General features: G+C 48.1%; 9 protein-coding genes across 10 annotated transcripts; 3 read left to right on the forward strand and 6 right to left on the reverse strand.

The window, feature by feature from the left end:
- Window positions 1-581: 581 nt before the first annotated feature.
- On the reverse strand, window positions 582-3,506 carry PV09_04358. Of its 2 annotated transcripts, XM_016357688.1 has the most exons (5): window positions 3,028-3,506; window positions 2,315-2,935; window positions 1,952-2,230; window positions 1,684-1,898; window positions 582-1,596 (listed from the first exon to the last, which is right to left on the reverse strand). In XM_016357688.1, the coding sequence occupies exons 2-5, from the start codon at window positions 2,902-2,904 to the stop codon at window positions 857-859; spliced, it is 1,824 nt and encodes a 607-aa protein (XP_016214480.1). In that variant the 5' UTR covers window positions 2,905-2,935; window positions 3,028-3,506; the 3' UTR covers window positions 582-856. The 2 variants fall into 2 exon arrangements, with proteins under 2 accessions (XP_016214480.1, XP_016214479.1); XM_016357687.1 differs by having other exon boundaries at window positions 582-1,898.
- Window positions 3,507-5,856: 2,350 nt separating this feature from the next.
- On the forward strand, window positions 5,857-7,302 carry PV09_04359 (uncharacterized protein; the record flags this gene model as incomplete). The annotated part of the gene is made up of 8 exons (XM_016357689.1): window positions 5,857-5,955; window positions 6,061-6,352; window positions 6,506-6,700; window positions 6,752-6,817; window positions 6,874-6,936; window positions 6,999-7,061; window positions 7,110-7,172; window positions 7,232-7,302. The coding sequence occupies 8 exons, from the start codon at window positions 5,857-5,859 to the stop codon at window positions 7,300-7,302; spliced, it is 912 nt and encodes a 303-aa protein (XP_016214481.1).
- Window positions 7,303-7,790: 488 nt separating this feature from the next.
- On the forward strand, window positions 7,791-8,929 carry PV09_04360 (uncharacterized protein). Its single transcript, XM_016357690.1, has 4 exons — window positions 7,791-7,882; window positions 7,957-8,055; window positions 8,104-8,211; window positions 8,262-8,929. Exons 3-4 carry the CDS (start codon window positions 8,138-8,140, stop codon window positions 8,773-8,775), a joined length of 588 nt encoding a protein of 195 aa, XP_016214482.1. The 5' UTR covers window positions 7,791-7,882; window positions 7,957-8,055; window positions 8,104-8,137; the 3' UTR covers window positions 8,776-8,929.
- Window positions 8,930-8,999: 70 nt separating this feature from the next.
- Window positions 9,000-9,929, reverse strand: PV09_04361 (uncharacterized protein; the record flags this gene model as incomplete). Its single annotated transcript, XM_016357691.1, has 2 exons — window positions 9,000-9,740; window positions 9,804-9,929. 2 exons carry the CDS (start codon window positions 9,927-9,929, stop codon window positions 9,000-9,002), a joined length of 867 nt encoding a protein of 288 aa, XP_016214483.1.
- Window positions 9,930-11,251: 1,322 nt separating this feature from the next.
- PV09_04362 (uncharacterized protein) lies at window positions 11,252-13,049 on the reverse strand (the record flags this gene model as incomplete). Its single annotated transcript, XM_016357692.1, has 2 exons — window positions 11,252-12,566; window positions 12,615-13,049. 2 exons carry the CDS (start codon window positions 13,047-13,049, stop codon window positions 11,463-11,465), a joined length of 1,539 nt encoding a protein of 512 aa, XP_016214484.1. The 3' UTR covers window positions 11,252-11,462.
- A 1,534-nt stretch (window positions 13,050-14,583) lies between these two features.
- Window positions 14,584-16,576, reverse strand: PV09_04363 (uncharacterized protein). The gene has a single exon (XM_016357693.1). It carries the CDS (start codon window positions 16,302-16,304, stop codon window positions 14,634-14,636), a length of 1,671 nt encoding a protein of 556 aa, XP_016214485.1. The 5' UTR covers window positions 16,305-16,576; the 3' UTR covers window positions 14,584-14,633.
- A 525-nt stretch (window positions 16,577-17,101) lies between these two features.
- On the reverse strand, window positions 17,102-18,802 carry PV09_04364 (uncharacterized protein). The gene has a single exon (XM_016357694.1). It carries the CDS (start codon window positions 18,597-18,599, stop codon window positions 17,217-17,219), a length of 1,383 nt encoding a protein of 460 aa, XP_016214486.1. The 5' UTR covers window positions 18,600-18,802; the 3' UTR covers window positions 17,102-17,216.
- A 315-nt stretch (window positions 18,803-19,117) lies between these two features.
- PV09_04365 (uncharacterized protein) lies at window positions 19,118-21,253 on the reverse strand. The gene is made up of 3 exons (XM_016357695.1): window positions 20,786-21,253; window positions 19,756-20,728; window positions 19,118-19,697 (listed from the first exon to the last, which is right to left on the reverse strand). The coding sequence occupies exons 1-3, from the start codon at window positions 20,967-20,969 to the stop codon at window positions 19,364-19,366; spliced, it is 1,491 nt and encodes a 496-aa protein (XP_016214487.1). The 5' UTR covers window positions 20,970-21,253; the 3' UTR covers window positions 19,118-19,363.
- Window positions 21,254-25,402: 4,149 nt separating this feature from the next.
- Window positions 25,403-26,046, forward strand: PV09_04366 (uncharacterized protein; the record flags this gene model as incomplete). Its single annotated transcript, XM_016357696.1, has 2 exons — window positions 25,403-25,478; window positions 25,562-26,046. 2 exons carry the CDS (start codon window positions 25,403-25,405, stop codon window positions 26,044-26,046), a joined length of 561 nt encoding a protein of 186 aa, XP_016214488.1.
- Between the last annotated feature and the right edge of the window lie 673 nt (window positions 26,047-26,719).

The following is a 26,719-nucleotide window of genomic DNA, read 5'->3' on the forward strand; positions in this document are numbered from 1 at the left end:
CTCTCTTTCCCTCTCTCCCTTCCACCCCCCCCCCCTTCTCACCCTCCTTTTCCCCACCTCCTTCTTTCTTCCAAAGATGCAGAAAGACGACTTTTGACAGAGTTCTTTTTGGAGAGTAGATAGACAAGAAGAGAAAGGCTGTTTAACAATCTTTTTTTTTCCTCCCAAAAAAAAAGAAAGAAACCCCTCTCTCGCGAAAGAAGAATCGAATAGGAACTTTGTTCAAATCAGCCTAGGTCCCTATTTTACCTACACGGTTGCTCCTTCCTTTTAATTCATATGGTGAGACCGTCCTCTCTGTTACCCTTCGAATGGGAGACACGCTAGCATCTCTTGCCCCCAAAAACACGCTGGCGTTACCCAGCTCGGATCATGGCTCATTTATCAAAATGCAAGTTTGATCACGTGAGGAAATGGCACAGATATATGCATGCATGCATATAAATGTTTGCATGTTAGAGAGAGAGAGAGACTGAGAGACAAAGAGAAAGAGACACAAAACAGGGAGAGTGATAGTGAGAGAGAGATTTTTCTTCCATTTTTGACTCAATTCTTCTTTGGTAGGATGTAGATTGGGGGGGGGGGGGGGTTGGTTTCCTGCCTCGTTAATCTAGCCCATGTCTCTTGATGAAGAATGTGTCGTGCACGAAATGCTTCATTATGCCCATGCCCCATGTCTGATCAATAGAAAAAAGATCAAGTAATAATAAAGGTAGTAGAAGAAGAAGAAGAAGAACAAGAAGAAGCGAAAAGAAAAGGAGAACTGTACGCTTCGCAAGCGCGCCGTTTCCTGCCACGAACAAACTTCCCTCCCAAAATGAAGCGGTCATGATCATAATATCACATCCCTATACCCTCATGTGCCATACTCAACCTGCCACCCAAGTAACCGGCTCTGCAGCATGTCCGCCACGCTGCCCAGCTCGCTCTTTATGATGGGATTTACCCCAGCGCCTAAGGGGCTCATGCTACCCGCGCCAAGTGGACTCATACCTGAGGATGAGGGAGCCACAATACTATTCTTTCCGAGGTCTTCTTTCGCTCTCTCCACCCAGTCCAACATAGCCGCTGCCCGTCTCTTCAGTTCGTTCATACTCGGCTCCTTTTTCTTACTACCCGATCCATTGCTTGATTGTACGTGTGAGTTACTATGAGAGTCGGCCGCAATATCTGCATCGCTTCCTGTCGGAGCCGCGTTACCGTTCGTCGAGGATGCTGCAATGGCGTCCTTGTCACTGTCGCCAGAATCGTGGTCCTTTGGTTGATGTCCACGTTTCCCGCGTTTCGAAGTTGCGCCATTGATCATGACACTTGGTATCGGTGTGTTACCGCCCTCATTTCCATTCCTGGGGCTTTCCTTCTCATCTTTTTCGCTTGGTGTCGGGGGTGCGGGATTACTTCGTCCTCTGCCCGCACCTGGCCGCTTTCCCCCTCTTTTGCTCGTCGACGCAACGGCCGAAGTGGCCGAGTTAGGAAGCAGGTTAGGTGTTTCAGGAGTGTCTGCATCAGCAGCTGGTGAAGCTTTCGCAGAAGCTCTGGCTGATGGCGCAGCCGAAGACTCTGCTTCAGTTCCATCGGCTAGCGATGGTGGTTCAACTACAGCATCTCTTAGTGACGGCCCACATAGGCAGGTCCAGAGTCCGCAATGGCATGTCCAGGTACTAGTAGATGGCTGTTGCTCACCGACAACATCACCGCCGTTGCGACGCCCCCCTCGGCGCTTTACGACGGGCTCTGCTGCTGTTAACTTATCTACCTTTGTTCCTCCCTTAACAGCAGCTCCCTTAGTTGACTTCTTCCCGTTCTTATCCTGGTCGGACTCCGCTCCTGAATCATCTCCTGAGCGGGAGGAGAGGACTGAGCTCGCTGTCCGCTGTCGCTTGGTCTCAGAGCGGACACTAGTATTCTGTGGTTAGATCGATGCACGCCGTTGAATCAAATTGAGACTTACTCTTCGCTGTCGTCTCTGTTCCGCTTTCCCTTTCTGCTACCATTCTCTGCGCTGGGCTGGCCTTCGTTTTTGCTCTCTTCTAGTACCTTACGGAGAACCTCGTCCTCGTCATAGGCTGCTCGACTGTTCATGGTGGCCCGACGCTTGGTTTCGGGTGGCCGTGTTACCCGTTCCTTCTCTTTTAGAAGTTTTGCCTTGTCATCCTTTTCGACCGATCCTTTCCTAAGCGATTTTGGATGTGATTTCGACCATACAGGAAGGTAGTGCGAGAATTTTTGTCTGTAGGCTTGTCAGCTTCGAACTCTTGACAACATCCATACGTCATTATGTGCTTCAGAGGCACATCTAGCGGCGGAGACTCACCCATCCGTAGCCTTCAGAAGTTCGTGGAGTTCCGGCTTACACTGCTCACAGTAATAATTATCTGGCACAGCCGACTCCTCCATTATGCTCACACATCCACCATGCTGCCACACTTGGCAATCATCGCATTGGATGAACAAGCCACCTAGATCATCGGTCTGGTCGTCCTGGCTAGAGCCATGTGGTCCCCTCGCACTGCGGCCAAGGGTAGGGTCGGCTGGGCGACCTGGATACTCTTGGAAGCCGCAAATACATCTCGTTGTCTCCTCATCGTCTACAATCTCGTCTTCGATTGCGTCTTCAGTCTTTGTGTCACCGTCATCGTCATTATCGTGTTGCCTCTTGCTTCGTCGCAGCTGAGGTGGTTCGCTGGTGCCACCACGAGGTGCGACACCTGCCTCCTCGCCGGCATCCTCTGACGTGAATGACTGCGGTGTGGACGACTTCTGTGGTGATGAAGCTTTCTGATTAGATCGCGTATTTCGTTCGGCGCGGTTGGAGGAGTTTGAGGAGACAGAATTGGTGTGTGAGGGAGGTGGAGGTTGGCGGGCCCTCGAGAGGCGACGCGGTGACGTCGTGCCCTTGGGCATTCTTCAGGTCTTGCGTAGTAAAGATGCTCTTCTGTATCCGAAAACATGTCAGTTGAACGAGACAACACGAGAAAGAGGGCGATTGAATGTGGCGTGTGCAAAATGTGGAAGGGAGTGACGGACCTGAGTGATTAACGTCGAGCAGGTGGGAAAAAGGCGTTTCGGTGCTATCTGAGAGCGAAGAGCAATAGTTCAAGGCCTTTTGATTGATCGAGAAGCATGATACGGGCCTCACGACATAGAATTCGAGGTGAGATGGTTGTGGACAGTCGAGTCAAGACGGAAGCGTGCTGGCGGAAGGTGAGGAGGCCCTCGACAGTGTCGGCTTGACAAAAGCGCATCCGTCTCTCATTGGCGCGTGTGTCGATGGAGAAAGCACGCCGATTCCGTTGTGGTCAAGCATGGATGCCTGAGACCGCAAGGGTGCGGCGCCTGGCATTGCAGGCATCAATCTCGTCATTCTTCCGTTCAGCAGCGTTGTCCAGCGGAAGGGAGGCCCGCGCCCCAGTCAAGAGCTGCTCTGGGTTGGCCTCTAGCGGGCATTTGAACGTAAGGAACGCGAGGCAGCAAGTCGTCTCAGGCAATGGAGGCGATGATTGTTGTGTGCTCTCATGAAGCGCAGAAGCGAAGCTGCACTTTGTTCCCAGGAAGTGCCGGAGCACAATTGGGACAGCCAAGCTCGACGCTGATTGGTCCGAGCTTGCGCAAAGCCTTCTTGAAGCAGTAGAATGCGAAGCGCATGAGGCAGACAAGATAAAACTCAATCGAGAACACGCGCTTATTTCCAATCGCAAGCTTGGGCCTTGTACACCACGGCACCTTAAGCCTTGGTTTAAACTTCGATGATCGAGCGGTAATTGCTCATCGGAAGGACCGAGTCCCGTGACAAAGCTCTCGCAGTTTTCCTATTCGGAACTAGCGGATCGACAGTGGGGTCGAACTTGATAAGGGTCCAGCGCTTCATTAGCGCGGCTGAAGAAAGGCTGCGAACCGGGATTTCAGGTACGTACTGGTTCTGAGCCGGCCTGACGAATGTTATCGAATGCCACGACATCTTCTAGTCTCAATCAGGGCCATTCCACGAGCAGAAGGGTCGAGCTAAAATGCGAAGTTGGGACCACCTGTCGACTAGCCAGGAGTTGAACAGATGTGCCGTTCGCTCACTTCTTGGATTCATCCGCCGCGCAACGACAGCCCCAAACAATGCAGCTATGCCGGAAACCATGTGCGTGCTTCGGATACCTGCCACCATACCAATACGAAGATGCCACCTCTTCATTGAGTTGCTTCCATGCTCAGACATCACCGACCGAGCATTTGCGAAGAGAATGTGCTCAGAAACATGACGATCAGTGACCACCATAAAAATGAATTTCGAGCTCTGCGATCGCACAAAGCAGTTGATTGTAAGACAAACGGCCGGCTCTCATCCCCTGAGTAGGCTCGGGGCGTGAATGGAACAAAAGCTGCGGAGCAGGATTTCAACGTACCGGCCCAGAGACCCCAGGGAGATAATGGACAAAACGCAGCGCAAAACGGCGAGCCCGAAAAGCCCCTAAGCCTGAGCATAAAGGTGCTAGAGGTGCTAGACAAAGAATGGAGATAGGCTCCAAGCTTGGTCATTTCTTGGGAGAACATGACGGAAGATGAACAAAGATTCCTGAAAAAATATCTGCATCCCCCCCCCCCCCTCCTCCTCCTTCTCCCCTTAATCGTGGACTCATACCAAAGTAGATAACGCATCTTGCACAGAAGAATTGGAGCCGATTCTTCACGATGCTGATCCCAGAGCAGGGAAAATAATTGAAAAGGTAGATGCTGAAGTAGCAAGTGCGTCATCTAATATGCTAACACATAAGACTGAAAAAAAAGAAAAGAAGAGAGAGTGTGAGTGAGTGAGAGAGAGAATATATTATCTAAGAAAGGTAAATGAAGACATAGATAATGGCTGGAGATAGAATAGGGAGGGCTCGATGAGAGACGGTGAAGTAGAATCCATGCTAAAATGTGTCACATCGGACCTACAATGTCTTCTTTAGCTGGGACATTTCTTTACAACAGTGCTCGTTCTCGAACTGTTCCGAGGATGAAAATTGATTCTGCAACTACAGCTATTTGTTACTTGTATGCACCGACCCGAATTCATAGTTTGCTTGATTTCTGGCTACATGTGAGCTTAGCCGCCTTGCATCGTCCGGATGGTTACCCTTTGCAACGCCTAACCTTTCCACACAAGTAGCTAACTTTAATTCACAAGTTACGCCTGTCTCCTTAAATGAATATTGCGAAAGTGTCACAATTTTTGTCCATAGCCGTGGCTTGTATTGTGCATCCGCTGTGTTCTGAGCCTTGGTGAAGACCTGCTCTCCAACTACGTGGCTCGGGACCACGGTGCGCATTCGGTAACTTTCTTTTTTTTGGATCATTGTCTATATGTAAATCTGCTTTGACCGTGCTTCAACGGCCTGGCCGCTAGCAAATACATCCGGTTTTGCAATCCCCGTTGCGTGACTGTCTCACCTTTCTTGGTATAGCTTGGCCGCAGCCCAACAACCTCCCACTGTGAAACATCCTTGAAAAGTTCAGGACGAGCCCGCGTTTTCGCTTCTTGGCCGTATATGGATGCTCTGGATCCAGCGTGACATGCTCGTCCGCCGAGCGTCTTCTGACGTCTTGGGTGCGTGCTTCTCATTAGCATGAAGAAACTACAGAAGCTAGATCGTACACCCAAGAAAATGGAATATAGGACTATAAGAAATGCCATCATGCTTAAACTTATATCAGCAACTCTCTTCGTTTCCTTACATTCCTTCGAAATCACTCATTCTCTGTCGGGTTACAGACTTTCCTTCATAAACTTCGTTGTTGACCACGTTGATCGTGACCAATCTTTACCTTTTCAATCTGTTGCATAACATTCATTAGGATCTGATCCATACTCAGCGAGTCATCATGCATATTTTTCAATCTCTTCACCTTGTGGTGGCTATGCTGATCTACACATCGGCTCTGTGCAATGCCGGTCATATGGTGAAGTCACGTTGGACTGTCGTATGTACTTTGATCACCTTGTATTTCTCTCTTCAGCACATTTTGGATTGTGGAAGGAGCATCCAGCTGGAGATACATATATGAAAGCTAATTGGCTTTTGCCAGGGAGGCCTCTCAAGCCGAGCTGTTGCCCAAGCACATGCTCATGCTGTTGAACCCATTGGTCGTGATATCTCTCCAGACTGGATCACTAGACGATATGCCCCAAAGGTATATGTTCGTCAGGAGAACACCACTATTACGAACACTACTCTTCCCACTGGAACTAACAGCACAACTGGAACAACTGAGGGGAACTCCAATCAAGAAGCTCAGAAGCAGCAAGAGGAGGCTAGAAAGCAAGCAGAAGAAGCTAGGAAACAACAAGAAGAGGCTCAGAAGCAGCAAGAAGAGGCCCGTAAGCAACAGGAAGAAGCCCGAAAACAACAAGAAGAAGCACAAAGGCAGCAACAGGAAGCTCAAAAGCAGCAGGAAGAAGCGGCTAAAAAGGCTCAAGGCACCTATTAGAATATGATGCCTCACATTAATATCAAACTGACAATATTGGCAGAAGAGGCTCAGAAGCAGCAACAAGAGGCTCAAAAGCAACAACAAGAGGCGCAAAAGCAGCAAGAGGAAGCTCAAAAGCAACAAGAAGAAGCTGCTAGGAAGCAAGGAGAGGAGGTCGGAAAGGCAGCTGCAGAGCAAGCGAAACAGCAACAGGAGTCTGCGAAGCTAGCAGCTGAGCAGGCCACGAAAGAGCAAGGTAAGACATAAGTCTATTGTTGAAAAATCGTTCACTCTAATCGAAGTGTAGAAGCTCAGGCTAAAGCAGCCGAAGAGCAAGCCAAACAGCAGCAGGAGGCTACTCAGAAGGCCGCAGGTAAGAAAAGTGAACGATATGCCATGCTCTGGATGTAATCTGAACCGAAGGAACAGAGGCACAGAAGCAAGCCGAAGAACAACAGAAAGCTCAGGCAGAGGCCCAGGCGAAGGCGCAAGGTATTTTTTCTTAACGTGAATAACAGCAGACCAAGCAGCACTATAGACTGATTTAACTTCAGAAAATGCTGCCAAGCAAGAGGAACAAGCCAAGTTAGCGGCAGAGGCCCAAGCTAAAGCCCAAGGTGAGTTGATGCCTGTGATTGAAGCACTATGTTTTTGACCACGAGTAGAAGAAGCCGCAAGGCAACAAGAACAGATCAATCAAGCTGCCGAAGCTCAAGCCAAGGCACAAGGTGATTCAATCTTTGAAAACTAATTCACAGGAAAAAAAAAAAAACTAACTTCATCTCAGAGGATGCTAAGAAACTAGCGGAGGAAAAAGCAAAACAAGAGGCCGAAATTCAGGCGAAAGCTGCTGAATGAACAAGCTAAAGCCGTCAGCAGCGCACAAGAATGAAGAATAGGGCAAAAAATTACCTAGCTGTCTTTGCGACTCACTCGCTGGATTGAGCTGCACTGAAGTCAGCTAAAAAAAAAGACCCAATTAAGGCAAATATCTGAAAGGCTCGCCAATCGACAGTGCTCATGACCATACATATTCTTGCTTCATGTTTATTCGTACCCCAGGGACTTCGTGACGCTCGTATTATTTTCTGTCTCCCCGTCTGGCTCTGAAAACCTTAGATATCCTGTTTGATCTGTGAAATGAGAGCCACTTAGACTCATATGGACATTCCTATCATTTCAAATATACCGGCTTATTCAAAGAATTTCTACTAGTTCGGAGTTAAAGCCGATTATTCCGATTGGTGTCGAATTGGCCCCGCACTGAGCCCCCATGGGGACGATGACCTCGGATTAAGACTATGGCGAACATGGATACCTCCCATAATCGTGCCTGGAGCTGGTCCCGGCGAAATCAAGGCAATATGGATGTGGATGAAAACATAAGGAGCTCCTGTTCAGCCTTGACGAAATTCAAGACCTAAATTTACCAATCATGGTACCACCACCAACCCTCAGCACGATCGCAATTGATCGACCATCACCTAACGTAGCACTGATTAGCTACAACAGGCCGGAAATAGCAAACGCTTTCGATGTTTTGCACTATCTGAACACGGCAGAAGCGCTCATATGGGCTCGTGACGAACCGGAGATAAAGGTCGTGGTCGTGTAAGGCAGTCTATCCAGTTTCGGCTCCTTTTGTTAACAGGGAACTAGAACGGGGAAAGGTAAACATTACTGCGCAGGCAAAATGTTAAAATCGCCTGATGCTGGTGGCGACACAATTGAACAGGAAATAGTCGCTGGAGGAAAGCTAGGTGCTGTGTAAGTTTATGATTCACCTTCGACGCTTTTACGAAGCTGATGATTCCTAGGCTTCAGAACTACCCAAAGATATTGATTGCCGCGGTCAATGGAGCCGCCATTGGTTGGGGATGTACTCAGCTTTACAACTTCGACCTAGTATACGCATCAAGAAGGGCCGTATTCCAAACGCCATTCACATCGCTCGGTTTTGCACCAGAGGGAGGCTCCAGCTACACATTCCCAAAGATCATGGGAAAGCATCACGCAAATCGACTTTTGATCGCTAGCGACAAACTTACCGCCGAAGAGATGTATATCAGCGGCTACGTCACCCAAGTTTTGGACGAGAAAAACTTTGTCGACCAGGTCTGTGCCATCGCGAAGAGGATCGGCGGCTACGATAGTGAAGGTCTCAAAGCTGTGAAGAAGTTAACAAGCAATGCCCAGGAGCTTGAGGAGAGGAGAGCAGCTGGAAAGCAGGAAGGTGAAGCGCTTGCAAGATTGTTGAATAGACCCGAGGCAAAAGCAAAGATGGCGGAGTTTGCTGGAAAGAGCAAAAAAGCAGGGCCAAGCAAGCTTTGAGTAGGGTCTTGGTTGGGAGGGCCAACATGTCTTTCTCAAATATGCGTGAAATATGAAGAGTAGAGGCTAAAATATTACATGAGATGGTGGACAATTTTTTTGGTTTAGGGGAGGTTTCAGCAGAAAGTAATCAAGAAAAAGCCCGCCATCGAACCATTGCTGTCCTCAGCCGCTTACGACAAATCTTGGATGATAAGCGGCTGAATTTTTTTTTTTGAATTCCTTCATAGCCACCCTAAACCATAGTCCAGCTTCACCTTGAGAAGGTCTTTTTGCACGATCTCATCCTTATGTTCTTCCAACTGCTTCATATCCCATTGGACAGAGACATATCGGCCGCTCAACCAATCTCGGCGCTGCGCTGTACACCATACAGCTGTGTCACTGACTAGCTCATGGGTATCCGTCAACATTTTCTGTTTCTCCGGCGGAAGCCTCAAACCCATGTTTGTCTTTACACCACCAGGGTGCATACAAAGACTGATGAGACCTTCGTCTTTGTATTCAGCATCTTCGTACTCCGTCAAACGGCAAGTAGCAAGCTTCGCTGTATTGTAGGCTGACATGCCGGGAAAGATCATATGTGCACCGATGCTGACCATATTCAAAAGCGTTTTCAGGCCGCCACTCTTTGCAAGCAAGAGGGGTATGAATTCGCGAGCCACCAGATACGGTCCTTTGACATTGATAGCCAACGAGTTCCACCAGTCTTCAGGATCTGATTCGGCAATCTTTTTCTCAGGCTCGAGCCATCCAGCGTTAGAATAAACAATGTCGATGCCTTCCGGCCATTCTTTCTTCACTTCTGCTGCTGCAGTGCTCACGGACTTTGCGTCTGTAACATCGAATTTAAGAGCGACGACCTTTGGGATTGGTATAGCCGTGTCCTTTGCTGTTTTCGTGATGGCATTGACCGTGTCGGAAAGGTCGCCTCTCGCAGCTAGGACAAGACCGGAGATGCGAGCCTAGACAAGAGAAAGAGCTAACGTTTGACCGATACCATAGCTCGCACCAGATATGAAGGCCACCCTTCCATTGAGGTCGAATTGTGATGGTTTGATAAAGTCATACGAATCGTGGTGAGAAGTGGGTGTTACGAAACCACCACCTAAACGGTGAACAGCAGGAATATCAGGATCATTCAAGGCATCCATGGCACAAAGATTGAAGATTATCCGGTCACATTTATATTTTAGAACAGCATAGTTTACCCGTGCGGAGTTCTTGTACGAGTACTCACGGAATTGTTTACCCTGTCTAAGAGCATCGGAGAGCTCTTAGCGTGAACGCCGCTGCAGTTCAAAACGTCAGTAGTTACCATGGTTTGACTCATGTATTAGAAGTTCGTCAATTCTTGAAGCCGTCTTCAGCAAATACGACACATTCTCAACATTCTCCGGATCAGATTTCCCTCAAATGAGATCAGTGCGACAGGGAATTTGGCGACCCGGCCCGTAACTCATGTGGAGGCCTTGTTGCCTCCAGTTTCAGAAGGACGTTTGGAGGGCATGTAGAACAAGACCTTGAAATGTTCACTTCTGACCGACTTTCTTTCTAGCCATACTTTCAATTCTACTACGTAGTCTCACGCCAACTCCCCGCTCGCGTTCTGGAAGATGGCGCTTCAAGTGGGCGTACACCATTTACCTCGAGAACTAGAATAGTGTTAGAAGTAGCGATCTTTTCCTTTCTGGTACTAGTGTTACTACCATTCTCCCGTCGCACTAGAATATCGAAGACATGTTGTCGCCTCGTTACAGTCCAGGGAAAAGCTGAAGACGAAGAGATAGATGAATATTTGGACAAAGCATCACATTAAGTAGTCTTGCCAATGCTGAAACCGTTTTAAATATTTCCCGCACGCCCCTCATTTTCTAAAACTCTTTGTGGGCTATTTTCTGCAACAAAGCTCGACGGCATTGCATAGCAGAGCCGAGCAAATTTCTTTCCTCTATATCTTGTGTGATGTAGACAGATTCGGCTTTATCCTCGAGTCTCACATCCCGGCGGCCAACTAATTGGACAGACTTTTGGTGATGCAGTGTCCTAAGATTCCTATCGACGAATTCTAGACAAAGACCACCCAGAGCTGATGGCTCAAGTGTATTACCCCCAACTGCCTACCGCTTGTGGGCAGAATTTCTAGAGCTATTGGTCTCGTATGATAGCTTGAGAGGCGTTGACTAAATTTTGCGCAATATGATCGGGTTGCTGCAGTATGAGGAAATTTTTTTTTTCTAAATGTCAGTGGCACCAAAGGCAGCCATTATAGCCAACTATTGCCCAGAGAAATGACAATTCAATCTGATCTGAAGTTAAGCCAAAGCAAAATCAAACCTTTAATTGATTCTGACTTAAGAATTGGATTTTCAACTTTCCACAAGCTTTTTATCTGGGATTGTGCAGCAGCGACCATCATGAGACGGGCATTCTTTCGGTTACATGGAAATAAATTGCGTTCTGACAGTACATTTTGCAAATCACTATCACCTAACTTAACTATAAGCTCTCGCTCTTACGTAAAAAACAAAGCAAACACAACTTGACTTGAATGTACCTGGACGCCTTGCTGAAATGAGGAGAACGCCGGGCACAAAGATCATCACACTTGAGCGAACGGGTGTCATAAGCTCAAAAGTGTTCAATAATCGAATCCGTGCAAAATAGAAACAATCTTTTTCAATCATTCAGCGTTTGAAATACGTCCCAAGAATAGTTTGACGTGGATCGAAACTGCTGTTTTGTGATTTGTAGCTGTGGTCTTCCATCATCTGCTGCGGAGGAATGCGGGGCGTGTTGTGGCAATCTTCATCCGTTGCATGTTTAGTTTTGAGATCAGCAAGCTCCCAGCTGAATGAAGACTCCTTAGGATAGGCAGATCCAGGTGGTGATAAGCTTCGGGCCCGAATATGAGAATCGGAAGCGCAGATGCGTCCTCGTGGTGGGCCCAACTCCATGGGAGTCTGCTCTTGGACATCCTCTTCAATGATTGTCTCTCGCCTGGTATCAGACCACGTAATACTACGTACCGAGGGAGTATCGTCGCCTATTATCAAGGGAAAATCAAAGGACATTGCTCTCGGTGTTTCGGGTGACCACATCGGTGGCGTTGAGGAACTACTATTTCGACTTAGAGCAATGGGTGATTTGGGCATGACTGCTAGAGGTGACTTGGAAGGTGAGCTTGCAATCTCCAAGGGAACACTTCTAGATTGAATCTTGACAATGTTCGTGTTAAGAGCAGGAAGTTGTACACCGCGATTAGGGGATATGGGAGCAGGTTTCATCACCCGTACTACAGGTAAACCAGCAGTTTGAGGCAAATTTTGCATGTCATGTTGTCTAACTGCTGATTCTTCTGGAGTATTGTAGATATCTTTGGACACTACATGTCCATGTTGTTGTATTGGTGCACTTTTCGCTGGTTTTTCTCTGTAAGTCGCCGAGCCCGAGGCAAGATGAACATCAATCGGTGGTGGAGCACGCTTAGAACGTTTTCCTAATGGCGGGGACTTCATCTGAGGAACATGCGGGAGATCGAAACATTCACGTCTCGGAGTTGGATACGACGGTACTTTTGGAAACTCTGTAACAAGTTCACGATCTCTCAATGGACGGGGTGGCTGACCCCTAGCTGGCTGGCGAAATGCGTTGGTAGCTGCTTCCACAGACACAGATTCGGGCTCTTTTTCATGTTTTGTCGGCGGCACGGTTATTTCTTTGAGTTCTGAATGTGTTTGAGGCCATCTTGACTCTCTTGGCGGTGGACCCGGAGGAGGTGGTGGAATATACTAAACTGTTATCAATATTTGCAGGCCCCCTGAATGGAAATAACTGACCTGATGATTTCCTCTCAGCAGTGGAAGACCTGGTGTCACCGGCGGTGAAACGCACTGAATTGCCGGTGACGCCAGAGCAGCAGCGGTGGTTCCAGGACGGTAAGATTGCGGAGCCTGAGTTATAACTGCTTGCAGCAGAGTAGGTGACTGTGGTCGACGGCCGAAGAACCGATCCAGTAGTATGCTCGCAGCGGAATCACGATGATGAGTAGGTTCTCCAGGTAGTCCGGGCGAGACGGCAGAGACAGCAAATGTCAAGTCCTGGTTAACCGGTCTCCTTGAACCTAGAGGATATGTTTCATAGAATGGAGCAGCCGACAAGTATCTATCAACTGGGGCTAGTTGTTGACCACGATAGTCGCTTGGATTATAGGCAGGCACAGCGTAATGTTGCGGATGATCGTCCAATGCACCATAGGTGCGGCGAGACGCCATCTCAACGCTTGAAGAGCACCTAGGAAAGCAAGCCAAACACCTATCTATTGAATAAAAAACAAAAGAAAAGTATTAGGAAAAAATATCGAAGAAAATGTTGATCTTTATCACTACGTAGTGAATTGCAAGCAGCAAGATAAAAAGCTTTGCTCGAAATCGAAGGCAGATTTACCTTTGCACGGTCCTCACGGCAGATAAACGCCTCACAAGCATGAGACCCACAGCTTCAAACTTGAAAGAGAAAGGCCAGCAGTGGCTTCAATCCTACGAGTCTCGGGGATTCCAATTTCATGGGAGGAAGGTCTAGAGGGGTAAGGCTGGATTTGTCCCGATTGGGTCAATTTAGGGTCGGTTCAAGCGGTCGGCGCCTAGCAGTCGTCAGACAGCCAATCGGACGAAGGCACTATTTCCTGTGGGAAGAATACAAATCCTCCACCGCCAGCTTTTTGCTTTTCGACCGCCATGGCAGATATGAAGATCTTTGCTGGCTGAATCCTGCGGGAGTCTGCCTGGCCGCGGTAATTTGGGCACATTTGCTCCGTGAAGAGCCTAGGCTGAATTGCTCAAATGCGGAAGTTTCTCTCAGGACATAGTCATTCAGCAGACTAGCTTTCCAGACGGTTCATAGCAGATCAGATCAAAAAGTCGTCTCTCATTAGCTTGACAAACAACGCGGGAACATTTAGACGCGATTTAGCGGAAACTACTCTCAAGTTCTGCAAGCCCAGGGGTCTGCAATGTCTAGGGGGTAGCGCCAATGACCGCTAATTGGGCCATTGTTGTCTTTGCCCTGGTAAATTAGCTCGCTTATACGTACCCGATATGCAAACTTCTGCCGCTAATTGTACTGCTAAAGTTATCTTTCACCCGCTTCAGCTGGCCAGCTTCACAGGATTCTGCAATTGACACGAATTTTACTTGAGTAAAACTGTCACCCGTGTTAACATTAAGGTCGTTCTGCTCTTTCGACCCCACGCTGATAATGACACACTGTTCAGTGACCCCGGGAGTGAAATGACCACCTTCCATTATGCAACAAAAGCAGGACTCCCCGGTGCACGTCCTCGGCGTTCAGAACACATGATCTGTGAAGTGGCTTAACGAGAAGCATGCTCCAATTTGGCCTGCATCGGTCCACATGAACCTCAAATGTGCCTTATGCGTATGACAGTGCATGTGCATGATCATTTTCAGCTCGCGTAATTAGAGAACCACGGGAACTTCTCTGTTGGACAAATTTGCCTCGGTCTCTCTGCTAAACCCAAGTAGACGATGAAGAAAACATGATCTGTGCTTAGAACAGTCGTTCATGGACCCAAAAGCCGAGTCGAATGGGCCATACTTCAATTTTTCCTAGATTGACCGATCCTTGAAATAGATGACAAAACAATCGCAATTCGGCTTTACATTTGATCTATAGACTGGAAATTGAATGGAACGAGGTTAACGTGGCTAAAAAAGTCTCTAATTTCACACTCTACGCACAGGAAATTCTTGCTATTATGCAATGTTTTGTAGTTCTCTCTCATTCGATTTCCAAGGATCTAAACTGTAAAGCATTTTACATTATTACATAGTCATCGTTCAATTTAAAGGCGTCGTCTTGTGGAAATAGCTACCCAGAATTTTGTTTCGATCTGTGATGTTGTTTTGATTGACACGATATGTAGTCTTCGGTAGCATTCCAAGCCACCGCAGCGTGCTTGCGCCTACTGCGCTTTCATTAAACTTCGTGGATAAAGGCATATTGGGATCAAGATAATCATTTTCGGACATCTCCTTAGGCAATGAAGAATTTCTTCTATGCAAGGTCGTTCGAAGTGGGGAATCAAATTTTTTGCCGTCCGATGGATGCTTAAATCTGTGTAATGAGTCTTGTATGAAACTGTCGTCCATCGTCGTAGATATCGAACGGAATGCTAAGGATTTGATTATTGGGCTATCTGGCTCAATTTCTGGGACTTCGATGTGCATTGCTCGTGGTGTGACAGGAGAAATGTCTGGAGGTGAAGATGAGATATTGAAACTGGTCTTTTTGTACGGAGTCGGCGGAATTCTGAAGCTGGAAACAGCCGGAGACTTGAGGCTTGCAAATCGAACGCTAGGTTTCAATTTGGTGCTTGAAGTTGCAAAACTAGCCTTGTAATAAGGAGTGGGAGGTGTCGTAAAGTGAGACCTGGCAGGAGACTTGATAGCATCAAATCGAACTTGACGCTTGCGTATTGACAACGAATCTTCAAATTTGTCCAAGCGATATGGCGTCGGTGGTATCTTGAACTTCGATGAAGCCGGAGACTTGATCTTTTCAAAGTGAACGCTTCTCTTCCTGCGCGGAGTCAAAACTTGGAATTGTGTATTGCTGTAAGGCGTTGGTGGAGTCCTAAACTTAGCAACGGCCGGTGACTTAACGACGTCAAAACGGACGAGTTTCTTTGTCAGAGCAGGTGATTTGAGAGGCAAGTGAGACGGTGATTTGATGCTGTCAAAGCGAACACCTTTACGAATCCGGAGAGGAGCTGGACGCATTGATCCTCGGGGTTTAAGAGGAAATGACCTGATTGGCTTGTACGGTAGTGGGCAAATTTTTGGAGCGATGTCCATCGCAATTATAGCTGCTGTATTGGGCTCATCATCGATAGGTGTCCAGAGTTCTGATTCTCTGAGGACTTTCCACTGGCCTGTATGTGAAGTTGGCCGACTTAAGTTGAGTGGCGCTGGTTTTCGTTTAGTGCCGTCGCGAGAACGACCAAACCGGTGTGCCAGCTGCGGAGTAACTGATGAAACTCGACTGGTGGAGACATTTCCTTCACTCTCTTCTTCAGAAGGGTCTTCGAGACAATGATCTTGAGCGAATGTCACCACCTTTTTTCGTCTGTCGGGGAGGGCGTCTGACTTCGTCATTCTAGTCGTTGCACGCAAGGTCGGTCTCATCGATGTCGGTGCTCTGTTCTCGTATGATGAGTTTTTATTGTCATGCAACTGCGTCTGGGCTACTTCAAATGCTGCTGAATCCTCCGACTCGGAAATGATCTCGAGATCTTCAGGGTTGCTATCGTATTCATCTGCTACATGAGACTCTTGGTCATCCCAGGCGTCTCTCGGCAGCACTATTCTTGGTGGCAAGCCATGTACTTCACCTGTCCGGTTGTTCAAATACAGGCTTTTGTCGTCCTTTGGAGGAACCGGCGGTGGTTCATCAAACTCGGCAAGCAGTCGATCGAGCGCGCCAGTTCTTCTGGAAAGAATGTCCGACATCTCCGTGTTCAAGACTTAATAGAACCAATACTTGTCTTAGGTAAAGTCGAACGCCAGTTTGATAAGAAGTGGCAGCAGTTTACGCTGTTCTCATGACTTTCAGAGGTCTGAAGCTGGTTAATTAGATACATGTGGTTGCGATGCTGATCTCCAGCATATATTGATTTTGCTGCAAAGGCGAGGGCCTGCAGAGTCTCTTTCCCAAAGTCTCTTCATGCATTATTTACTCCGTTTTTTTGCTTTCTGAGGCGAGATCACATGCATCGCTTGCTAGACGCCGAAAGAGTACTGGACATTCGAAGGAAGTTGATGTGTTGGCTACCATTCGTTGATTGGTCGTTTTAGCCGCCCTACCCAAAATAGCACGTCAGGTCAGTGTCCACTCACGCGGAAAAGCGATCACTTCTCCGCGCAACGCGTTGCAAGCGCCAGGATTCATCGAACTCCTGGAATGGGACGTGGAAATGAAATGAGTAAAGAAAAGTGGTCGTCCAGCTCATACCTGGAACGTGACCTTACGAACCGCTTGGGTCCGCAATAGGATCGAACTGATCACCGAAAGTTTTACTTGACGATAATACTCACCTGCTTGTCGTGAGATGGTTTTGGAGAAAGTCAGCTTCAGGCCTAGTTCAAATGAATGAAGTTTTTGTGCGTCTAAAATGCCTTCCAGAATGCAGGATCGTGCTGAGGAACATTGCACGGACGAAACACCCATTTTGTGCGACGCTCCACCCCAGGTTGTTTTGAGCCGATGAAACTATTCCACGTGAATATAAGACGTTCAAGAGTCCGCTAGAAATTTTACTTGATTGCTCGCTATTCTAAAACCCTATCAAAATGTAGCAACTCCCAATATTCAGCCAAATTTCACCCGTCAATTTTGTCCAACATCACGGAAATGCTGCACGCTCAGGATATCGTTGACCTGCGAAAGTATGTTCCCAGAATACGATTTCTATCGCTAGAACTGTCGTTTCGAACATGATACGAAGGTTTCTTCTGCTTCGCCAACCACTTCAATGTGTTCTCACCAACAGCTGACTCGTCGAAAAATTTCTCTGGTGTGCTGGAAGGAACAACGCTATCGTAAGAATATCCATGTTGTATCAATCCGAAAGGCGAGGCTTGTGGAGAGGTTGGTTTTGTATTTTCTTCCAGATCCGAATCGATGGAGAACCTTGACTGCGGCGAAAAGAAGTCACAATGCGGGCTCCGTATTTCGACCTTCGAGGTTTCCCTTACCACCATTTGCGGGGTGACCGGTGAAATGTCGAGAGGTGAAGCAGAGATACATGCGCCGTCATCATCATTTTCGTACGGTACACTGCTCAAAGAACTTGTAGACGATGGTGTTACAGCCTCTGTAGCAGGAAGAGTTGGAATCCATCTGTTTTTCGCCGCCATGGACGGTTCGGCGACATCTAGGCTGAATTCTTGCACCTGCACCCTTGTAAAGGGCTCCGACGATCCACGCCTATGACAAGGAACTTGCAATCTCGGGGTACTTCGCGATGTGCACGAACTTGGGTTCGATTTAGATAAAGAGGGCATGTATGCCATTTCGTCATGGTTCTGAGTATCGACAGGTAGTGAGATCGTGGGGATGGGAAGACGTAAGTTCTTATCGGAAAATACCTTACTCTCTTGCTGCATCTGCAGTTGCAAACCATATGCGATTGAACTTTTTGATGCGATGCTGAATGCATTGGTCTTTGGGGTCCATAGCTCCGATTCTCTGGCCGGCTCCCATTTTGTATTTAAGACGTTGTTCCAGCGCAGAGCAAGCGGTAGTGGCCGGTTGGATTGTGCAAACTCTGATCGCTGGACCATCGACTGCTGATCACCGCAAAAGATCATGTCTCCACGATCAATCGTAGACAGCGGCAAAGGACGCGGGGGATCTGGGTCGGGAACTCCCTCTGTCGAAACACATGCCGAATTCTGGCTCCAGATTTGCGTCACTATCGATCCGTGGCTTGTGACCGTAGAGTCCCTAGACCCGTCTGAACTTGAGTCATCACTAAAGTAGGATATTGTGTTCGGGCATTCGGTACTACGTCGAGGCTGAGTTGACCATTCCTTCTGCGCAAGATCTTCACCCGACACATTTGCAGTCTTGTAAGTGTATTGTTTTGCATTGGTCCGTGATGGGCAAGATTGGGTGTTGTTAGATCCTTTTTTCGCCGGCCGCAGAGTGCGTGCACTGCTTTTTGGAGGTATTGGAGGAGGGGTGGAAGCATCCGGGAGAAGCGCGTATTCCGAACTATCAAGTGGAGTAAAAATGGCCGACATTGCGGTTCTCAACTTGTGATGGTACGCTGCATTGCATCTGAATAGCTCTGGAATGGATAACAAGCTGATGACGGTGGTAAAATCGTGCAATGTCCTGACGACATTTTTGAATCCGCTTGTCTGAGACACCTCAAGTCTTAAGGATTCAAAGGATTCAAAGAAGCGTACAATGTCCTGGAACTGAGCGCTCGCCAACTTCAAGCCTAGCTAGAAAACGACATGGTAAGTATGCCAAAAAATAAACCGGACTGCGCATGTGGCGTCGCGGCTAGATGTGGGGAAGGATGCCATTGGTGGTTTTCGCGCTCCTCATGCAGGCGCACATAGACGCTCGGTGCCTTCAGACAGTTCAAAATTATGCAAAAGCACAGCTTGATCAGAATTAGCTGCCAGGTTCCCTCCTTAGAAAAGCTTTGCAGATCTTGAAGAGTGCCACGTCGGAGATCGGCATGGTTTGAAGGAACGTTTTAGTGAATAAAAATAGACTCCGAAACACTAGCATAAGCTCAAGATACGAGCTGGGAACAAACCTCCATTCTGAACCAAATTGGGGCTGTATATCGAATCATTCAACTCCGCGTCTCGTGAACTATAAGTTTCATGCAAGCCTCAGAAACTTGAGGCGTACCTTTACAGATAGGGCAATTGTTTTAAACACGCACAGGCTCGAGTATTCTTCTGGCATTGGGAAACATATTCCCCTCCCCCCGCCATGACACATAGATGCAACATGATACTCTCGTTCTAAAATCCAAATAGATTCATCAACTCCAATCGCCCGGTCCAAGTTCAAACTCTTTTGCCGCTTTCATGTTTGACATGATATCGTCGATACTCCATGGCTCGAATTTGTAGCCGGGTGGATAATTTGGGGGTAAGCCCTCCACGTCCGTAATATATTTGGCTCCGTTCTTGACAGCAGCCACTCCCTTCTCATAGTTTTCATAAACATAAGCTTCAGGGTCGTGCTTGAATACCCAGGCTGGGAGTTTTGGCTGAGCACGACGGGGATCGAGCTTGACCTTTCCCCAATCCGTATCTTGAAGAAGTTCAGCGTTCGAGAAACCGAGCTTCTGAGCGCAAGCAGTGCGGACAAAGCTGGATGATAGGACATGAGCTTTGGCGTTCAATTGCTAACAATGATCACGTAACTTACCGGAAAAGGACATGAGTGCGAACAGACTCCGCGATTCGATCCTTGCCACCCATCTGGAGGCATGCGGCAATTGAAACAGCGTCCTCAATTGCTTGGGTTGCCCCGTTGCTGCTGGCTGGGAGGAAGGAATGTGCAGCGTCGCCAATCGTGACGACCCGACCCGCGGGCGAGGCCCATCTTGGCTGTGGGTTTCTCCACAGCAAACCGAAGTTGACAATCGTGTTGTCGGGTGTGCATCTTACAAGATCCTTGAATATTGGTGCCCAAGGGGTGGGAAGTCCCTTGTCCATGTTATCTAATACCTCCTGCTTGTCAATTGTATGACTCCAGTTCTCTTCTTCTGATCCCGTGACATCGTGGTTAAGAATCCAGATCATGGTGTCCGGTCTGGTCAAAGTGAGTGCATATGAATTGGGTGCCAGCCAGGTCCGAACAATGGGCTCATCGCCGTTTGGCCCGACAAGTTTGAAGTGTTTCTTAACTTTCGGGTCCTTTTCAAGATGTTCGATTGGGAAGGCTGCACGCCACATGGCACGACCTGAAGAGACGGCGCGTACTTGCCCACCTACGAGCTTCTGTGACTTCGAGCCAACGCCGTCTGCAGCTATGATCACGTCGGCTTCATATCTTGAACCATCACTAGCAATGGCGTAGGCCTTGCCCTTCTCAGCATCCTCCTTATAGTCCACAATGCGTTTGTTGTATTCAACTTCTATGCCCAATCTCTCGAGCTGACGAACAAACATCCTATAGACAAGAGGTCGCATTTGAAAGGTCCCTGGAGGTGTGTTTGGGTCCAAACCTTGAGCCCGCAATCGCGCAGACACCAAGCTTGGCGCAATCATCATTTCTCCAGAGTGCTTGAACGTCTCCATCCAGCAGTTGTGAAGCGAGATCTCATCATATTCCTTCGCCATTTCGGGCCAGTGCTTGAAGAATTTAGTAGCACTCAAGCCCATGAAATACATGTCTCCTAATCGTCATGCTATCAGCTTTGACATATAAGCGTTGCAGTCCGACCACCTCCTACCTGATGTGTTAATGTCCGCGTTGCGCTCCAACACTTTGACATTGTGACCCTTGCGAATGCACTCTATCGAAGCAGTTAAACCGGCCAAGCCAGTTCCTACAACGAGGACATCGATTCCGGACGGCGGGTATGATCCGACGGGTTTTGATTCGGCATGTACGCCATTGCTTATTGCCATAATCATCACTTCAGGTTGGATGGTTTTTAAAAATAGTGGAGCGTACAGCAATCGAGTTTTATCGAGGCAGGAAAACTGAGAGTGTGCAGAGAAGAGCTCACAGACACAGCAGCATTCGTTAATAAAGACGCGTTTACGCAACCACTTCGGAGGACGCAATGTGTCACCACCACCACTGCCGGTGCACCGGCATCTTCAGCTCCGCCTCACACCACAAGCAAGGACTACATGAGCGTTCGGCCTCTTGGTCGATGGTCCTGTTCGTTCGAGTATCCCGAAATACACACACGTAGCCAGGCGCAGTCCTGTACATCCAAGAGCAAAGCCTAGAAACCGAATCCCTGCAAACTCCAAGCTTTTCGGAACCCCTTCAAAAATGCCGACCACGTAACGGCAGGTCAAAACGTGCCGAGAGTAGCCAAGGGGATGGGCATCTCCTAAAAAAGTATAGGATCCGCGGCAGAACTTCGGTCAGTGGTGGGTGTCTCGTCAACCTGATCTTGCAGCTCGGACAACATAAGTCTTGGGGCGTAAGCACACCCAACACCAGCATCAAAGAATGGCCTGTTTTGGAAATTTATGCTATCATAGATGTCTTGTGTATTTCTCTTGGACACGATGCAGCTTCCTTGACCAGAGTTTCTATTGCACAATCAATGCCGGCAGGCCCCCCCTGGTTCCTTTGTGCATCCATGCTGCTATATCGAGATTCAAGCTTCGCGTACTCTAGACTTCAAGTTGGTGGTACAACCAACGCTTCTTGTCATTTGACCCAAAAATAATGGAGACAGAGAGCTGGGATTTTGCAAGTAACACGCTACACAAAGATGAATTACTGTCCGAATGATTTGGCCTCTTTTTCGTGGCTCATTCAGTGCACGGCAGGCAAGTGTGGATCAGCAGCTCGACCGAGAAGCCACCCCAAAGACAAATTCCCGACAAACTCTTTGCCTCTACTGGAATTTGTACATTGGGGCCGTTGATCTGCTTCCGCTTCTGTCGCCCTTATCTTTGTATTTGTCGTCATGACAGTCACCATTCGGCATTGGCTGCAGTTCGGGACAAGACTCTTAGCTTTGGCAGGCTGCGTTTTGCTGCGCTGGTTGAGAATCCATAGATGGAAGAACCCAGCCCATTGAGAACGACTCTACCCCTTCGACAAAAGAACATTTCCGATTTCATGTCTTGGACATGTGCAAAGCCTTATTCTCCTTGTACCAGTCCGGAGAAGGCCAGCTGCAATGGCTTGCATTTCTTAATTTATCAACTCTTGATGGCGCGGCTTCATCCCTGATCAGCTAACATCAAGTACCATTGTTTTCGTCATATGTCACCTGCATAATTGAGTGAACTTTATTATACATACCCAATCATTCCACTTGGCAGGCAAGAGATAGTTTCCCTTCACTCATTCAGTCTGTCGTACATTCTCTACGTTTGTTTTGAGATCCTATAGTGATGCATCCTCTCATTGCGGCGGGTGGCATCTTTGCCATCATCGGCTTGGCCATCCTCTCGCTCCTTAGCAGGAAGAAGAGTAAAGTCGAGCATGACCATGAGATGCCTGGCCCCAAGCTTCTCCCATATATTGGACGTATTCACGACTTGCCAATCAACTTCATGTGGGAGAAATTCCAGGAGTGGGCCCATATATACGGACCAATATATCGCACGGAAATGTTGGGCGCAAAATTTGTTATCATTTCTGATGAGAGTATCGCTGAAGACCTGCTGGTGCGACGCGCGAAAATCAACTCCGATCGCCCGATCATGCGGTCTCTGTTTGATTCCAAGAGCTCAGAAGGCTCTATGGAGTATTTACCACTCATGGGACGCAACCGTAAGTTCTTGTGATGTATTCTGAAGAATAATTGAGCTGAACAACCGAGCAGAGTATTGGGCACGTCAGCGACAATGGTCTCACGCACAAGTGACAGAAGCTGCTAACGGCAAATACTACGGAATCATGGATCACGAAGTCAAGCGCTGGATGTACCGTTTGTTGACTGAACCGAGTGATGCCTATCATTCGCTCGAGGATATGGCATCCAAGGTCATGTGTACTCTGACATGGGACAAGCCCGAGGTCAGTGAGTACAACACCAAGAGCGCATGGGGCCTGCTTACTCAAATGTCACCCGCGGGACCTATTACCAACCTGATTACTCCCCTCTGGACCCATATACCGGAAAGCATCAATCCTTGGAAGATTGCTGAGCGAAAGAGGCATGATGAGCAAAACGCGTTCTGGCTTGAGAGATACCATGAGGTCCGAGATAAGTGTGCAAAGAATCTGCAGAGACCGTGTTGGGCAAAGACCTATTTCGACACAATTAACAACTCAAAGCTCTCTGGAGAGAAGGAGGCTTCGTGCTGCATCGGTATGCTCTGCCTGGTTGGTGTCTTCACAGTCGCTGGTCCGCTAAACTTCTTCCTCTGTGCTATGGCCTATTTTCCTGAGTGGCAGAAGAAGCTGCAGGACGAAATCGACCGTGTCTGCGGAGAGCGTAACCCAACCGTGGATGACTTTCCGAACCTTCCAGTGTTGCGCGCTTGTATCAAAGAGACCATGCGTTGGAAGCCAAACGTACCCACGGGCGTTGCACACGAGGCTGAGCAGGACGACTTTTATCGTGGCTGGTTCATACCCAAGGGGGCGCGCCTGCTGCCTCTAGACATGTACGTGCAATAGCGTCATTCTGATATCTTGGGGAAGAAATACTGATCTATCCTTGCAGTGCTTTCTTGCGAAACCCGAAGAAGTACCCGGACCCAGAAAACTTTCGACCGGAGCGGTGGCTTGAGCCCGGCTGGCCAACTTACCAGGAACCGCTCACACAGTACCCCACAATCAAGAACATGTCATCCTTTGGCTGGGGTCGTCGTCAATGCCTCGGCATGTCCATAACGCAAGACGAGCTGATCGTAGCATGCGGTTCACTCGTCCGCAACTTCACCACGAAGTTCAAAGTCGACGCCCGTACCGGAAAGGAGCTCAAGGTTGACCTGCACAAGACCAACTCGCTGCTTATCATCAAGCCTGATTACTACGAGCTCGATTTTGTGCCTCGAAGTGAGAAGAGGAGGCAGCAGATTATCGATTTCTGGCGTGAGTCGGAAGCTCGTGACACCAAGGAGCGTGCGGACTTCATTCGTGCAGCAGAGGCGATGAGCGAGAAGGCGTAGATAAGATTCTTACTAACCGGATTTAGGCTAGTTCAAGTGCCTCGCGGAGTTTCATGCGGATCTCCGTCCATAAGCTTTATCTTCACGCAGGCGGGAATTGGATGTGCATTCTGGAGTTTGTTGGGGGATCGGAGTTCCGAGTCGGCTGTTTAGTCTTAGACATCTATGTTGCTGCTGCCGTCTACAGTGAAGATTCGTTAACTCTGATGACCACACAGTGTACACGTCTGGTTCTCGTCGTGGCTTTTGAAATTATGGGTCGTCGGGTCAAGAGACATTGCCATGAATTATGCTTTTTGCGCTCCTGTAACGAGCGAAAGTCTTTGCAAGCCTCAAATGAACGTTGCTTTCTCAACTAAAAAACATAATATCTGGTGACAGCGATTCTTCGCTTCTAAAACGCTCTAACGGTTGGAGGTTTACGCAAATATCAACCGTGAAATGCAAGTAATTGCTATTCAAAAAAACACCTGATATGTACGAGGATATGTGTTTTTGCTGGTCGTGTATGAACTTTCATGTCTACTACGACGATATCGGCTGTCGTTAGCCTTATTTGTCCGACATGGGCAAAATTAGATCGCGCGTACTCCGTGTTGACTAGAGATCTGCAAGGCACCATCCACCACACACGTACAAAGTCTATGATGCAAACAACGTTGCCGCTTTGGTCATGTTCCCCCGCTTCGGCGTGCTCAGGTCCGAAGAACTTTTACTTGCATTCCAGACCCATGCTTATCGGAATAGCTAAATATGTCCGATAGAAAAGCTCATTGCCATGTAAGGTCAATGATCGTCCTGCAGAGCACATGGCACATGATGTGGATGTCTTTCGAGCAGACACTTGCGACTTTGAGCCACCTATAATTTCGTTTCAGCCGATCTACGTTTGTTTCGTCACCAAACCTGCTGCTCTTCAAGGAATGCAATTCACCCCCAACATCCCGATGTCATATCCCTTCTCTTCGTCACGCTCCTTTGCAGGTGAGAATCTCCAATACTTCGTAATTTTCAAAATGAAAGTTTGTACGCCCTTGCGGCAGTTGTTCTGGGTAGAGAGCAAGTGTCGGCTCTCGACTAGCTCCACCGTTCGGATTTTTCATTGTCGCACGGCGGCATTGATGCGAATATAATCAGAAACTTGATTCATGTCATAAAATCTTCAATATAGCATTCTCGTTCACTACTTTTCAAAGTTTTCCTTCTTTGCTCTCCCTATAATCTCTCACAAAACTACATATCTATCATATAAAATGGCCGCTTTCATCAATCCCGCATTTCGAAATGCAGTATTAGCTACGTGTATAGCAATCGACTACACTTTGGCTGGTAAGTTGGAACATCGTTTGAGTCGAAGAGGAAGAGAAAGAGTAGAGAGGCATATTGAAAAAGCTAACAACTCTTGCCTCTAGGAAATGCCATCACCCAGTCGTACATGGGTGTACCCGCTTTAATACATGAATTCCCGTCCTCAAACTCTCCAGAATACGCAGTGCGCGCTCGCCTCCTAGGAAAACAATGGCCTCCAATCTGGGTAGTAGGCAACAACTTCTTCCGGCCAATCAGTACAATTGCGACAATTGGCTACGCTTTCACTGCATGGAGTCTGGCCCGCGTTGAGAGGGTGCTCGATATGGACTGGCGGTGGTTCGCTTTCAACGCAGCTCTGCATGCCACGGTCATTGTGCACTCCGCTGTCAACATGCAGCCACTAAACAACAAGCTGGCCGCACTTGCTGGTGTAGGATCGGACGGCAAAGGGAACGCAAAAGTGGACAAGCAGGATGAGGGTAGGGCCGTCGAAATCGCGACGAATTGGATCGAGGGCAATAAGTACCGGCTTTTGATACCGGTCGTCACGGGTGCCATCTCGCTGTGGCAGGTCTTTTCTTCTTGATTGTTCTTTCTACAAAGAAGTGTATGATTAGGCATTTGATAAGTGTGCATGGCCAGGTGTACTGATTTTTGAACAATGCTACTGTCAAAGAGTCAACATATCTCTCGCCAATTACGATGTAACGCCCGAACCGGTTTTACAATTCCTTAGACCTAAATGAAAATACGTAATCCATCGCTTCGATAGATGCCTTCGCAAATATCACTTCCCTCTTCTGGAATTTTCATCGAAATGGGAAAAAAAGGAGCCAACTCGCTGGCCCGAAATTCTGCCATGCTCTGCGTTGGAGATGGTAGTCGATTATCGCGATTTTCTTCATGCCACCTGCGCTGGCAAAGTGAGTTATTCCATTCCAATAAACGATATAATAGACTGATTCTTTCGAGCCCTATGGATATTTGGTTTGGGGACCCGAAGCCCTAATGTTGTGGAAGCAAAGACCGGAGACGCAGCGCCACACAAGGCTGCGCCGGAAACCCCCTGTCATAAGGCAGAAGCTAATTTCGATCCCCGGAGCGTGAGATCTCCATTCCGTTTTTGTTTGTTTAGCGCTGTGGAGCGTTGGCTTCAAAGGAAACACAAGGCTCCGAGCAATCGAGCGGAGAAGCCGGATGATGGAAACGCGGAGCTGGAGGTGTGCTACCGTTGAAACCGCTTCTTAATGTTATCCACC

The sequence above is a fragment of the Verruconis gallopava genome (assembly GCF_000836295.1).
Source record: "Verruconis gallopava strain CBS 43764 unplaced genomic scaffold supercont1.12, whole genome shotgun sequence".
Taxonomy (NCBI): domain Eukaryota; kingdom Fungi; phylum Ascomycota; class Dothideomycetes; order Venturiales; family Sympoventuriaceae; genus Verruconis; species Verruconis gallopava.

Bases quoted from the DNA above. Each gene is read 5' to 3' on its own strand.
- PV09_04358 (XM_016357687.1), bottom strand. From the start codon at position 2,904: ATGCCCAAGGGCACGACGTCACCGCGTCGCCTCTCGAGGGCCCGCCAA. The intron at 2,231-2,314 runs GTGAGTCTCCGC...ACAAGCCTACAG, and splicing joins CTTCTGAAGGCTACGGATGG to ACAAAAATTCTCGCACTACC. The intron at 1,899-1,951 runs GTAAGTCTCAAT...ACAGAATACTAG, and splicing joins AACAGAGACGACAGCGAAGA to TGTCCGCTCTGAGACCAAGC.
- PV09_04360 (XM_016357690.1), top strand. From the start codon at position 8,138: ATGTTAAAATCGCCTGATGCTGGTGGCGACACAATTGAACAGGAAATA. The intron at 8,212-8,261 runs GTAAGTTTATGA...GATGATTCCTAG, and splicing joins GGAGGAAAGCTAGGTGCTGT to GCTTCAGAACTACCCAAAGA.
- PV09_04363 (XM_016357693.1), bottom strand. From the start codon at position 16,304: ATGTCGGACATTCTTTCCAGAAGAACTGGCGCGCTCGATCGACTGCTT.
- PV09_04364 (XM_016357694.1), bottom strand. From the start codon at position 18,599: ATGTCGGCCATTTTTACTCCACTTGATAGTTCGGAATACGCGCTTCTC.
- PV09_04365 (XM_016357695.1), bottom strand. From the start codon at position 20,969: ATGATTATGGCAATAAGCAATGGCGTACATGCCGAATCAAAACCCGTC. The intron at 20,729-20,785 runs GTAGGAGGTGGT...CATGACGATTAG, and splicing joins CGCGGACATTAACACATCAG to GAGACATGTATTTCATGGGC. The intron at 19,698-19,755 runs GTAAGTTACGTG...CCTATCATCCAG, and splicing joins CGCACTCATGTCCTTTTCCG to CTTTGTCCGCACTGCTTGCG.